General features: G+C 47.0%; 2 protein-coding genes across 3 annotated transcripts; both read right to left on the bottom strand.

Moving 5' to 3' along the window:
- Positions 1 to 293: 293 nt before the first annotated feature.
- LOC147208572 (uncharacterized) lies at positions 294 to 1,610 on the bottom strand. Of its 2 annotated transcripts, none has more exons than XR_015100286.1 (5): positions 1,546 to 1,610; positions 1,261 to 1,370; positions 980 to 1,124; positions 647 to 816; positions 294 to 570 (listed from the first exon to the last, which is right to left on the bottom strand). XR_015100286.1 is itself a non-coding variant. In XM_086105968.1 (5 exons), exons 2-5 carry the CDS (start codon positions 1,309 to 1,311, stop codon positions 566 to 568), a joined length of 375 nt encoding a protein of 124 aa, XP_085962094.1. In that variant the 5' UTR covers positions 1,312 to 1,370; positions 1,546 to 1,610; the 3' UTR covers positions 294 to 565. The 2 variants fall into 2 exon arrangements, 1 of the variants encoding a protein (XP_085962094.1); XM_086105968.1 differs by having other exon boundaries at positions 976 to 1,124.
- A 229-nt stretch (positions 1,611 to 1,839) lies between these two features.
- Positions 1,840 to 11,443, bottom strand: LOC147208571 (uncharacterized). Its single transcript, XM_086106149.1, has 5 exons — positions 11,328 to 11,443; positions 9,607 to 9,637; positions 2,315 to 2,720; positions 2,132 to 2,245; positions 1,840 to 2,053 (listed from the first exon to the last, which is right to left on the bottom strand). The coding sequence occupies exons 1-5, from the start codon at positions 11,441 to 11,443 to the stop codon at positions 1,935 to 1,937; spliced, it is 786 nt and encodes a 261-aa protein (XP_085962275.1). The 3' UTR covers positions 1,840 to 1,934.
- Between the last annotated feature and the right edge of the window lie 1,293 nt (positions 11,444 to 12,736).

Here is a 12,736-nt window from a genome sequence, read left to right as displayed (position 1 = left end):
CGGATCCCCAAGCCGGCCATCCCCATGGGTTATGAAGGAATGCCCACCCTTCAAAATAAAACACCGGGCCCGGCGCACCCACGGTCCAACCTCGGGCGCTGCAGACCCCCTGGACCACCACGTCGGCCACCGCGCTGCCGTGGACCCTGGCCACGGGGTCGAAGTGCGGGGGCGGGGTTGCGACCCGTCCCCCTCCCTCACGCTACATAGCCCCCAGGATGGCGATTCTCCCCCCCCCTCTTCCACCCCCCCCCCCCCCCTCCTGCCCCCTCTCCCGATCCCTTCAACCTCAAGAAGTCCGGCGGCGATGGCGCGGGGCGTCGGGGACAGGCTCAGATGAGGGCCCACGTCCCTAGCTCCACAACCACACGTCGGCGGCCGTGGCACGATGGTCGCTCCCCTTGCGAACTGGTGATGGTGCAGGGGAGAGGCAGCGACCACGGTGGCGGAGCAGGACTCTCTAGTCGCAGCGCTGCTCCCCTCAATCCGAGGAAGGGCCAATAAAAGGCGGCCTAAACACGCCCATCACCGCCATCGATCGGCTGGAGACCCGCCTCCAGCAGATTCATCCTTTATGCGGGCGAAACAAATACAAATACAAAAACCGGACTGCTTTTCTGGAAATCGGCGCTTGGAATGTACGAACCCTGATGGACAATGCAAGAGCAAAGAGACCAGAGCGCAGGACTGCCCTCATCGCCCTTGAGATTCAGAAGCTCGGCCTGGACATTGTGGCCCTCTCCGAGACCCGTCTCCCTGGTGCCGGGCAGATCGAGGAGCCTCGGCACGGGTACACCTTCTTCTGGAGCGGACGAGCTGTGGAGGAGAGAAGAATTCACGGTGTAGGGTTCTGCGTTAAGTCACGTCTGGTTAGGGATCACAACATCATCCCCGTAAGAACTTCTGAGAGACTCATGTCCATCACCCTACCTCTGTGTCAATCCCAATCCCTTGTCATCATCAGCGCCTACGCACCTACCCTGGACGCCTCGGAGGAGGCGAAGGAGTCCTTCTATGCCGCGCTGCGTGGCCTGATCCTCCGCGTCAAACCCCGGGATAAGCTCTTGGTTCTGGGGGATTTCAATGCGCGGGTGGGCCGGGACCATCAGCTTTGGGGAGGGACTCTGGGGAAGGAAGCCGTTCCTTGGTCTCTGCGCAGAGTCGGAGATGGTAATAACCAACACACTGTTTCGGATGGCCAACAAGCACAAGACCACCTGGCACCATCCAAGATCCGGCCACTGGCACCTGATCGATTACCCGAATCTGCGACCGATCCGACGTCATGGTCACGAGGGCCATCCGCTCCATGGATGACGGATGGTCCGATCACAGGCTGGTAGCCTCAAGACTTAGGCTGAAGATCGCGCCTGCGAAAAGAAGGAAGAAGATCCCCAAGAGGATACGTTTCAATGTTGGGCTGCTGAGGAATCCCCAAGTCCTCGAACAGTACCAGACGTCCCTCGCGGACAAACTGGACACTCAACCTCGGACCCTTCCTGCCACTGTCCACTCAGACTGGGAGCACTTGAAAACTGCGCTCACCAAATCCGCGGAAGAGGTCCTCGGTGTCCAGGAGAGGAGAAATCCCGACTGGTTTGCCGAACACCTGGAAGAAATTGAGCCACTGATTTCAAGAAAGAGAGAGGCTCGCATTGCATGGCAGAACTGCGTTTCCTCCAAGAGACTTGAAGAAGCCTACCGGGCGGCCAAGAGTGAAGCACAGAGAGAGATCCGGAGGATCCAAAATCAATGGTGGGTCAACTTTGCCCACCAAATGCAGAGTTTCGCTGACCGTCACGATACCAGATCCTTCTTCGAAGCAACGAAGAAGATCATCGGTCCGGCTCACAGTCCTCCAATGGCTGTGAAGGCAAAGGACGGCACCATCCTGCAGGAAAAGGAGGATACTCACCAGCGATGGAAGGAGCATTTCATGGAGCTCCTGAACCGTCCGACATGCGCAATAGACGGCTTCCTCGATCCTGTCCCCCAGCTCCCCGTGCAACACTGGATGACGGAGCTGCCGACTCTCCGGGAGATCTCCGGAGCCCTGAGGAGGATGAAGAAGAACTGGAGTCGACGACATCCCCGTAGAACTTTTACAAGCTGGGGGTGCACATCTCCTCACCCGCCTCCACACCTTCATTCTTCAATGCTGGGTCGAGGAGACGGTGCCTGGGGAACTGAAGGACTCCGTCATCGTCACGATATTCAAGAAGGGCGACAAACTCGACTGTGGAAACTATCGTGGAATTTCGCTGCTGTCAACTGCTGGAAAACTCATCTGTCGTATACTGGCCGACCGACTCACCTGTCTCGCTGAGCGGGTTCTTCCGGAGTCCCAGGCGGGCTTCCGTCCAGGAAGGGGAACCGCGGACATGGTGTTCTGCGCCAGACAGCTCCTGGAGAAGTGCCGGGAGCAGCGGAGGGAGTTCCACGCCATCTTTTATGATCTGGCCAAAGCGTTTGATTCTGTGCCCCGAGCAGCACTCTGGAAAGTGCTGGAACGTCAAGGCTGCCCCCCCAAATTCATATCCCTCATCCGGATGTTTCACGACGGCATGAAGGGTTGCGTCCTGACTCAGGGCGAAATGACTCCCCCATTCCCGGTTCGGACCGGAGTCAAACAGGGCTGCACGGTGGCGCCGACGTTGTTCTGCCTCTACATCGCCGCGCTCATCCACCACGTCACCCCTGTCCAGGAGCACGGAATCACTCTACGCTACCAAACTGAAGGGTCGCTCTTCAACCTTAGCCGATTGAGGAGCAGGCGGGGGACCATGGTCACGACCGTCAGCGAACTCCAGTACGCTGATGACAATGCTGCGGTTTGCAACTCCTCCGGGGGCCTCCAGCTCATCGCGGACGGCTTCGCCGCGGCGTACAGGACCTTTGGCCTCTCCGTCAACACCAAAAAGACAAAGACCCTCCACCTGAACCATCGTCCACCCCAAATCTCCATAGACGATGAACCCATCGAGCAGGTCTCGGCGTTCCCTTACCTGGGCAGCATTATCCAGGAGGACGCCGGCCTCATGGAGGACCTCACTTACCATATCCAGGCAGCCCACACAGCCTTTGGACGCCTCGGTCGTCGGGTCTTCAGGAATCACGCCATTTCCACCAACACGAAGATCATGGTGTATAAGTCTGTCGTCCTCCCGACCCTTCTCTATGGCGCCGAATGTTGGACCCTCTATCGGAGCAGCATCAAGAGGCTCGAGAGGTTCCACCAAGGATGACTCCGATCTCTCCTCAACGTTTCCTGGGAGGAGAGAGTGACTAATAATGAGATCCTCACCCGGAGGAGGACCGGCGAGCGCGGAGGAAGGAGAGGGCCCGGCAACCGCCCGGCCCCCCAACCCTCTTCTGTCAATCCTGCGGGCGGGGCTTTCGGGGAAGACTGGGCCTCCACAGTCATCGGAGACATAAGCACCAGGAGCCATCGCCTTGTCCTGGGGGCCGCATTCCTCGATAACGAGGGCCTTCACCGACCGATACACAGAAAATGTTGTGTCAAAGATGTTCGCTCGCACAGTTGAACAAAGGCTCAAACGCAGGAACAGATCGACTTTCACTGCCGGCAGGAAGCGCAGCTTTCTATGAAGCCACTCTATGTGCGCTTCTCAACTGACACCTGACCTGCAGCCTCTGCCGGCTTTTTATTGATCGTGTATGCAAATTACAAGTGATATATCAGAAAAACACTCCCTTCTTCATTTACATGTCATGCCTCTTAGCCCAGCCCACCGATACGCCCCTCAGTGGGCACCTGGAGGCCAAAACATCTCTCTGTACAAACAATGGATACCTTGTTAATTCAATGGGTAGATTCCGCATGAGTTGAGACACTGTAAAAAACTCAAGGACATCTTATTGTGCTGCCTGCCTGAAGTTGAACCTTCCTGTTTGTACTATCAGTTCACAAGGCCTCAGCTCCATTCATCTCAAGCATACAACAAAATGAAACTTAAAACATGATAACTTTGAGTTTGTCGATACTCTATCATGTTGTCAAATAGAATCGAATACAACTGGCTTTATAACATGATGATCATCATCATTGTCACTGCTGTATTTTTTTCCAGGCATCCAGATTTCTGGCCGACATCCATGCAGCTTACCTCTCTCTATTGTGTTTCTGACACAATGGCATTGTGTACTGTTGTGCAACAATGATGTGTGGCCTCACTCAGACAATACAGATTGTTTTGGTGTTATTGTTGATTCTGTTGCTTCTTCTGACTTACATCTGTTAGTAAAGCAAGCCCTTCGAGCGGCTACATCGCTCGAAGGGCTTGCTTTACTAACAGATGTAAGTCAGAAGAAGCAACAGAAAAATTTGACCAAAAAAAGAAAAAAAACCCCATGGAGACACTGTTGCTTGTTCAGTCACTCAGTGCAATCCACAGCAGCTGTGTGCAGGAAGACATTTATTGGCCACGCTCGCACAGGTTCACATGAAACCACAAATCAAGATGATGTCACGAAAATGATTGTTTCTACTTGAAACACAATAAGAATGCATTGTTCATAGAGCATTGTGGATAATAACGTACCCTTATATAAAAAAAACAATATTGACATTCATGTATGTCAAAGCCATTATACTTTTTCGTATAGCTCCAAATATTGGTAGGTTGGTAAGTCAATACTGAGATAAGTATGTCGGTAGGTTGATCGTTAGGTACGTCTGTAAGATGGTAGGTACATAAATTGGTTAATAAATCATTAGGTCAATAGGTTAGTAGCTACTGTAAGGAAGCAAGTCAGTAAATTGGTCTTTAGGTAGTGGGGTAAAATGGTAGATCAGTAGTTAGGTATGTCTGCAAGCTGGTAGGTAAATAGGCAGGCAAGTCTGTGGGTTGCTGGTACATACTGTAGATAAGTTGGTAGGTAGATAACTTCACAGGGAAGGAGATGTCAGTGGATTACGATATTGGTAAGTAGGTAAATAAGTCGTTTGTTAAGGACAGTAAATATTCCCATCCCCGGAATTCTATGGAAAGGAATATCCTTCACCCAGAATAAAAACCTATGCATTAACATTTTGACTACGATATTACGTGTTACCGGAACTTGCGTAAGCGGAAATTCCACTACCCGTAACCCAGATGGAGGTGTAATGCCGCGGGATCTTAAATACACGCAACGCCCACCCGATGCGACGGAAAAGACACAACGCTGAAACAAGTTTTCACTTTGCGTTTTTCGATCATCAGATTCTAAACGACGACGTGTAAGTGAGTTTTTATTGCCGAGCGTTTTACTGTAATTGTGAATGATTTTAACTTTATTCACTTACGTCCTGGAGAACGCGGCACTAGCTTAAAAGCAGCACCCACTCGACATGACCAAAGAAACGTGTTCGCTTCGCCGTTTTCATTCATCAGATTCGAAACGAAGACGTGTAAGCGACTTTTTATTGGCGTGCGTTTTACTGTAATTGCGAAAGATTTTAACTTTATTCACTTACGTCGTGTAGATCATCGCATCGAAACGTAGAAGAACTGTAACGACTGGAGCGGAGCGAGTGAAATGCATCCGTTTGAGCGAGTCTGGACACAAAGTTAAAAAGATCCAGCAGACACTTGGAGTCGGAAAGAGGCAAATCTACGAAACTTTAAAAAACAAGGTATCGATTCAACTCCTGATGACAAGCCACCATCCAGCAAGGAAGCAATGCAAATGGCAACAAAAATGCTTCAGTATGCACAAGAATTACCAGACATCGGTGATCAACGGGACAGTTACTTGCATCTAGCAAGAAAACTGTATGACACGCAGGCAGTTCATTGTCATGAACCAAAGAATGCATCCAACAAAACAATCCAAAATACACTTTGTTTTCCCAAGACAGAAAAAAATAAACATTAAAATACTGTACGTATTTTACTGTTGTGATTTTTTTTGGGATACACTTGTATTGCAGTTTTTGTTATATAAACAGTTTTTGGACAGTATATTTTTGTTGTTACACGTGTATTGGTCAACATACTTGCAGGTTCATAAAGGACATGTGCCATGCTCATTTCCCAAATGAGGAATTTCTGTTATCAGGACAAATTGGACAGCGCAAACACGAGTCTGTACTAGAGAATATTGACTGTATACCAATATGTAGGTAGGTAAGTTGTTGGTAATTCAGTAGGCAGGTAATTAAATAGGTAGGTCACGTGTATATGTTGATCGGTTTTGATGTACTGTAGGTTAATAGGTAGTTAAGTGGGCGGGCATCACTTAGATACAGTATATCACGAAGCTGGTAGGTAAGTAAGTGAGTAGCTCATTTAGCTCATTAGTGTAGTACGTTGCTAAATAGATACTGAAGTCTGTATTCTGCTCATATTTAGTCATGCTGTATAACCTTCCCATGCCCACAGCGTAGCTTGGCGTCCTCATCACAATCATCTCCTAGAATTGGAATACTCTTGTATTATTCCTCTCTTCTTAGTTAGGTTTTATGGTTAAGGTGTTATTCCTCTCTGTTAGTTGTGTTTGTTCAGACACTTGAAAGAAACAATGTAGAATGCTGTTGAAGGTATTTCCTGCTCACTGGGTTTACAATCACCTTTAGTGACCCTCAACCCCCACCATTTTTAGGGCCCCCCTCCACAGGACACGTTTAACATCAAAAGAGGAACTGTTATCTCAAGTATCTGTGTTCCTGCCATCACACCAAATGGTGGGTAGTGGTGGTCTGGTCTCACCTCACCGCTCCCAACTTCTTCCAGCCACACCGGGTCAGATGACATGTTACTTTCTTTGTTTCTGGGATTTGCATCAGAGGGGTACCTCCCCGCCTCTCATTATCATATTGTCTCTATATAATCTCATGAATGTGTTTCTTTTACGCTTCCTGATTCAAATCTGGACCCCTCAGGAGCCCGAATCGATTCGTAAACTGCAGAAAAATAAAGTAAACCCTTCGAAGGAACTGTTCATCGCCTCCAGACTTTATTTGGTTTACCAACATTCTCCTCCTCCGAAATTCAACGAACACGCGGGGAAGAGGAGGCCACTCTTCCCCCAACAATACATGAGTAAGGTGGTAGGTCAGTAGTTAGGTGCTGGTACGTTGGTAGGTCTCTGGTTACAGTACGTATGTCATTGGGTCACAAGTTTGGAATATTGTTAAATTAGTTTTTTCTCGGTTAGTTTATAGGTAAGGTAAGTCGGTAGGAGGCTATTGCTAATGATCTGGAAGTGGAATCTCTCTTTCCGTCAAAAATAATATGCGTTATTTTGCCATATTTTTGCAAAACTTAATACGATTGTGTTATACTGTAACACAACTAGTATTGTGTAATAATGCAATAGTTTTGCATTATATCTTAAATATTCTTGTGATGTCCCCTGGTAGGCTCTGTAGACAAATAGGAAAGTACCGGTAATTGTTCTGTCACGGCACCTTTTTTGGTCTACTTTGAGCAACATGAAACATCCCAGCATTTGCTGTCCTAATTCCCTTGCAGACAATTTTAACCATTGATTATTTATTGTTTTCCTGTTTATTTCTATTGCACATAGTGGTGGAGGAGCAGTCATATTATTTATGTAACAGACACAGTACGTTGGCCTCAGTGATGGAGATGCATCCTGGAATCAGTTTATGTTCCATACAAGAGGAAAAGTACAAGACAAGAGAGAGCAAAAATGTAGAAAAGTGTGCTCAGATACATTCCTTTCATCATAGTGAAAGACTGGGGGGCTCCCATTCGGGTCACTCTGGGGTGAAGATGTCCGAGTCAGCGTCACATCTCGATGCGGGAGCTCGAGTTAGTTACCCCAATCTCCTCCTTTGGCTTTGATGACCAAGGGAACAGGAAAAAATATATATTATCACTGTCCTAAAAATAGACTTGAATCATTGTCTGAGAGCCAGGGGTGGCAAAAGACTCACATTCCATGTTCAAGTAGAAGTACATATACTGCACTTGTTTAACATAATACTCTGGTAAAAGTAAAAAGTAGAGGTACTGTTTTCAAACCTACAATAGGAGAGTAGGGCAAGAAGTTGTCTGAAAAAAATTAAGACAACTAAATACCTGAAAAATCCAGTTCAGAGTTCAGTTTCACACCACTGATGTGGGTGCCGAGACCAACCGATGACTGTAAATAAAGCAACCAAATGCTGAATAGAAAGCAGTCATTACCAACAGACAAGAAGGGTGTTTTTTTTTTTCCGGTAACACCACCACCACCACCACACACACAAAAAAAAGCAGCGGCGTCTGCCTGACAGAGTCAAAGAGCATCAATCTGCGGCCCAAGTGGCACATCGGAGCGACAGGAACACAATATTGGACTCACTCTGAGTGCAGAGGACCCGCTGGCATTCCAAGGAAAAGGTCAGCCGAATGACGGACATGAAACAGCCGCATGACAAAGCTGCGCTAATGAGCTTCCTTGGCACGATACTGTGGACCTGCCTGATGCAAGGGGCATCATTCCAGATTCTTTCAAGAGGAACATCGGCAACATACCTCTGATTGACTAAGCAGCACCTACTACCTACGATCAATTCTCAGAAATCAGTGCAGGTCTGCCAAGAACATGAACCTAAACTGAACAGTACTAATGCTCATGTTACTATTTGAGATGGCGTGAGGAAGACCCACCAACAAACCAAGTTGGTGGTTGACTATGACTCCAAGAATAGTCAGCAGCTCACACATCCACACTTGGCTATTGACTCTCACTCATACAGTATTAGCAAGTCACTGCAAACTACGGACAAAGTTCGACACTTGGTGTTTTTAATCAGGAAACAATGTTTTGAGACTCCACATACATATATATTGTACTGAAGCAGGACTTTACACGAACGTTTGTATTGGTAGCACTGGTGCAAATTGGTTGCACCAGCACAGGATTTTGTTTTGACCCATTTTTGGAGCGGTACTGTATTTGTATAGTCGCAAGCATCTGCGTTACATGGTAGGGGTGATCCAAATGGTCAGCCCGCCACACATACATCCGTTTCTGCCTTTTCAGATAGAAATCGCTTGATAGTTGGAGACTCAACCGGGCAGATACATGCATTTTATATGGAAAGTACCAAGCATTGTAATTCCACATGTCCCTCTAAAACTAGACATGAGCGCAGTCTCCATTGCCAAAATTAGGAGTGGGTCATGAGCGCTCACCGAGTGGGGGCTCCCCGAACAGACTTTTGTCATATCTCTTGCTGCAGTTGCAGTCATCACTCGCGTGATACAGTATGATACCGTGCCTGACTTCAGCTCAAAGTTTTGTGTGAGATCTGAGATTGTTTTTCCTGAATATTTCATGTTCCTACATGGATATTCTAGTTGGGAATATGTGTTCCCTTCCTCTACTCAGCACTTGTGTAGCACACAACCACAGTAACATGTCACAAAAGGTCACCCGAATTGACTCTTTTTTTAAATTTCTTGAAAAAATAAACTCCAATGTGTGTGATGGCATTCCCTGTCAGCAATCCATGTTGTGGGTCAGCGCTGCACGGAAGTTTCCGGGCCCATGGCAAGCTCTCACGCTGCGATTTCCTTTGCCTTGCACATTGTCAAGCTTTGCATAGACACAGTCAGAAAGGCAGAGGTTGTGCGTGCATAAAAGTACCCCCTGCATCATGTCCTTGGCTTCCTGCTTGCTGTACAGGAAATAGGAAAAAGTCGTTCAGTCCACTTTCAGCGATGCTGAGGGCGAGTGGGGAAACCGGGGGGGAGGTCTTTCTGTCACCAAGCGAGGAGAATTGATGTCTTCCCTGACACATTGTCCCCCCGATGTAGCTTCCATCCTTTACTTACAACTTCGGCTTCAGTACATTCAAGCAAGCCCTTGTGAACATTATTTCTCACTTTATTTGTTTTGTTGTTGTTCCTGTAGCTCTTAGCCAGAGACGAGGCAGCAATTAAATGTTGCCTTCTCTTACTGTTTAATCTGTCAAGCGTGTTTCATTTATTGGACAAACATGTTCATTTGTCAACGAGAAACTGATCAGAGAATTGTGAGGTAATCCATCACAAAGTGCTCAGCTGAAGTGTTGTTCCTGGTGGTGTAAAGTGTACAAATGCTACAATTTATGTTGGACTTGTGCATTGGAGTTTGAGTGCACTTTTACACAGCTGTTGGGACTTTTCAGATTCAGAATGTGTGGCTACGTTGCTGCTAGTTTATGGGACAAATGCTGTTGGTACAAAGGGACACTGTTCCTTGTCCATTGTGCGCCTTTAGTGTAAATCTGCAGGTTGCTAGTGCATATTTTCTATTTCAATCCCTGGCAATGTGTGCACAGCACCAGTTTGCACTGAAGCGTTGATCTAAGACAGGGGGGAGGGAACTGTGGTTCCTCAAGAGCCATATCTTGCCTGTTTTAGAGCTCTTCCTAATCCAACCCACCTGATTCAATAGATCATGATCGCTTCAGGCTTCTACTGCACAACTCTATGAATGATGAGTGGCCCGTTACGTCGGGGTAACAATGGCACAGCATTTGATCCAAAAAAAAACATTATGCCAACAGTGAAGCATGGAGGTGGCAGTATGATGGTCTGTGGCTGCTTTGCTCCCTCAGAACCAGGACAACTTGTTGTGATTGATGGGACAATGAATTCTGCTGTCTACAAGAAAACCCTGAAGGAGAACGTCCGACAATCAGTTTGCGCCCTCAAACTGTGACGCTCTTTGATCATGCAGCAGGACAACGATCTGAACCACACCAGCAAGTCTACCTCTGAATGGCAAAAAAAAACAACACTAAGGTTTTGGAGTGGGCAAGTCAAAGTCCGGATTTGAATCGAATTGAGATGCTGTGGTATGACCTTATGTCGGCAGTTCATGCTAGAAAACCCTCCAATACGGCGGAGTTGAAGCAATTCTGCGAAGAAGAATGGGCCAAAATTTCTCCATAGCAGTGTGAAGGACTAATCTTCAATTATCGCAAACGCTCGATTTCAGTTATTTCTGCCAAGGGTGGCACAACCCATTATTAGGTTCAAGGAGCAATACTTTTTCACATAGGGACAGGTCGGTTTGTATTTTTTCTGTGTTTAAATAAATGAAATTGGCATTTAGAAACGGCATTTTGTATTTCCTTGGGTTGTCTGTGTGTGATATTAATATTTGTTTGATGAACTGAAAACCATTGTTCTAAATATGCAACAAACACAGAAATCAGGAAGGGGGCAAATACTTTTTCACGGCACTGTAGCTTGTCATTGGGGAAGCTTCTTTTCGTAAACAGAGAAAGAACAGTGACACATTCACACACACAAGCACACAAACGCACACACTAAGTCCAAGAGACAAGTGTACAACCTGGAGAGTTGGAAGCGGTGCACCTGTCTTTTTGATTCTGCTCATCCAGTCTGGATACGTTGATCCATGGCCTCTTACCGCCAGTCAGCGACTCCCCTGTGGGACAGTCGAAGGGGCGACCTTGCATTTTGGAGGCCATGCCACATTTGGTGCTTCAACATAGACATGAAACACGACTTCTTCACTGCCACGGCGCTAACCTCACATGGCCGAGCTTTTAAACTGAAACCAGTATGTTGGTGTCCTTTTTGTGTCTTATTTGAAATTAATTCGGATCACTCATGGTGAAGTGGAACATTTGCCTGTCTGATTTAGGCAGCTTGGGTTTAGTTCTTACTATGTGATGGGGTGAATGTGGGAGAAAATGGTTATGCTGCAGCAGTTGAAGAAACGTGTCCCTGTTGATGGTGCCATATCCGTGGAGGGACGAGCACACAGCTGGGACATAGCACTTCGGCGGTGGCAAGGGAGCACAGCTTAACTTAGCCCAATTGCTTAAACAAAAAAGTTATTGCGAACACAACTCTATGATACTGTGTGCGAGACTAGGGAAAATGCTGGGTGAGGCTGGGAGGATGAGCAGCCAATCAGCTCACGTGATAAATCTACTCGTGCTTTCATTGGTCGATTTTGCGCCGGGAACCAATCGCGTGCCTTTTTTGAGTGGGCATGTACAAAGCCTCTGAGCCATTTCAGCTCTTTGTTCGGCATGCAGGCAACCTTTCCACTCCCGCATCAACATGAAACAACACTTCTTTACACTAACCTTTGTATTGGAGCTGGCTGGGGATATGGTTGTATTTGTCTTCATTTTTATTTTTTACTTAGTTTTTTTGGAATGAATACAGTACTTTGGAAAACCCCACAAGCCGCAAAATGTGAAGCACAAAGTGGCGAGGTATTACTGAATTGACATACAGTGTGGGGTAGAGCAGATTTTTTTTTTAAGTAAAGTGCAAAATAAACAGCTATTCTACTTTTTAGAAACATGCAGCATCAAATGATTTTCTTCTAGGAAAGTACATGAACGGTTTGTCTCAAGAAACACAGTTTGTCTCAGGAAAAGAAGGATTTAGACATCAGCACGTTTGGATAGGTTTTGCTGAATATTTCTGTTTCAACAAGAGTCAATATATGACAAAATGAGTACTGGTAAGTTAGACAATGTTAGCCGAGCCATACTTCAGGCATAAGTACTGCACAAGTCTCATTGTATATCCACGTTTGATTTAAAACCTTCCTCACTGGACACAAATTGGATTCAGGCTACCTAAACGGATGGTTGAGCGATTAATGACAATGCAGCCTCACAATATATTGAAGCTCATTTCAGTGTGAAATACCTCACGCCACTTGTAAGCGCTCCACAGGTTTGTGTCGAGTGCTCGAGCGAGCATCTCTGGCTTTTCGCTCCCCATCACATCAGAAATAA

This window comes from Hippocampus guttulatus, chromosome 2 (assembly GCF_054856545.1).
Source record: "Hippocampus guttulatus isolate MCC_2025c chromosome 2, RoL_Hgut_1.0, whole genome shotgun sequence".
Taxonomy (NCBI): domain Eukaryota; kingdom Metazoa; phylum Chordata; class Actinopteri; order Syngnathiformes; family Syngnathidae; genus Hippocampus; species Hippocampus guttulatus.
The sequence above is the reverse complement of the archived record's forward strand: the minus strand, read 5'-3'. Positions and strand labels throughout refer to the sequence as shown.

What these genes read in the sequence shown, in the direction of transcription:
- LOC147208572 (XM_086105968.1), bottom strand. Translation starts at nt 1,311, where the DNA reads ATGGAGCGGATGGCCCTCGTGACCATGACGTCGGATCGGTCGCAGATT. An exon ending in CGGATCGGTCGCAGATTCGG is followed by an intron (nt 1,125 to 1,260) that starts GTAATCGATCAG and finishes TTCCTTCCCCAG; the next exon opens with AGTCCCTCCCCAAAGCTGAT. An exon ending in CTCCGAGGCGTCCAGGGTAG is followed by an intron (nt 817 to 975) that starts GTGCGTAGGCGC and finishes TCTCCTCCACAG; the next exon opens with CTCGTCCGCTCCAGAAGAAG.
- LOC147208571 (XM_086106149.1), bottom strand. Translation starts at nt 11,443, where the DNA reads ATGGCCTCCAAAATGCAAGGTCGCCCCTTCGACTGTCCCACAGGGGAG. An exon ending in CCAAGGACATGATGCAGGGG is followed by an intron (nt 2,721 to 9,606) that starts GTACTTTTATGC and finishes TTGGTAGCGTAG; the next exon opens with AGTGATTCCGTGCTCCTGGA. An exon ending in GAACCCGCTCAGCGAGACAG is followed by an intron (nt 2,246 to 2,314) that starts GTGAGTCGGTCG and finishes ATTCCACGATAG; the next exon opens with TTTCCACAGTCGAGTTTGTC.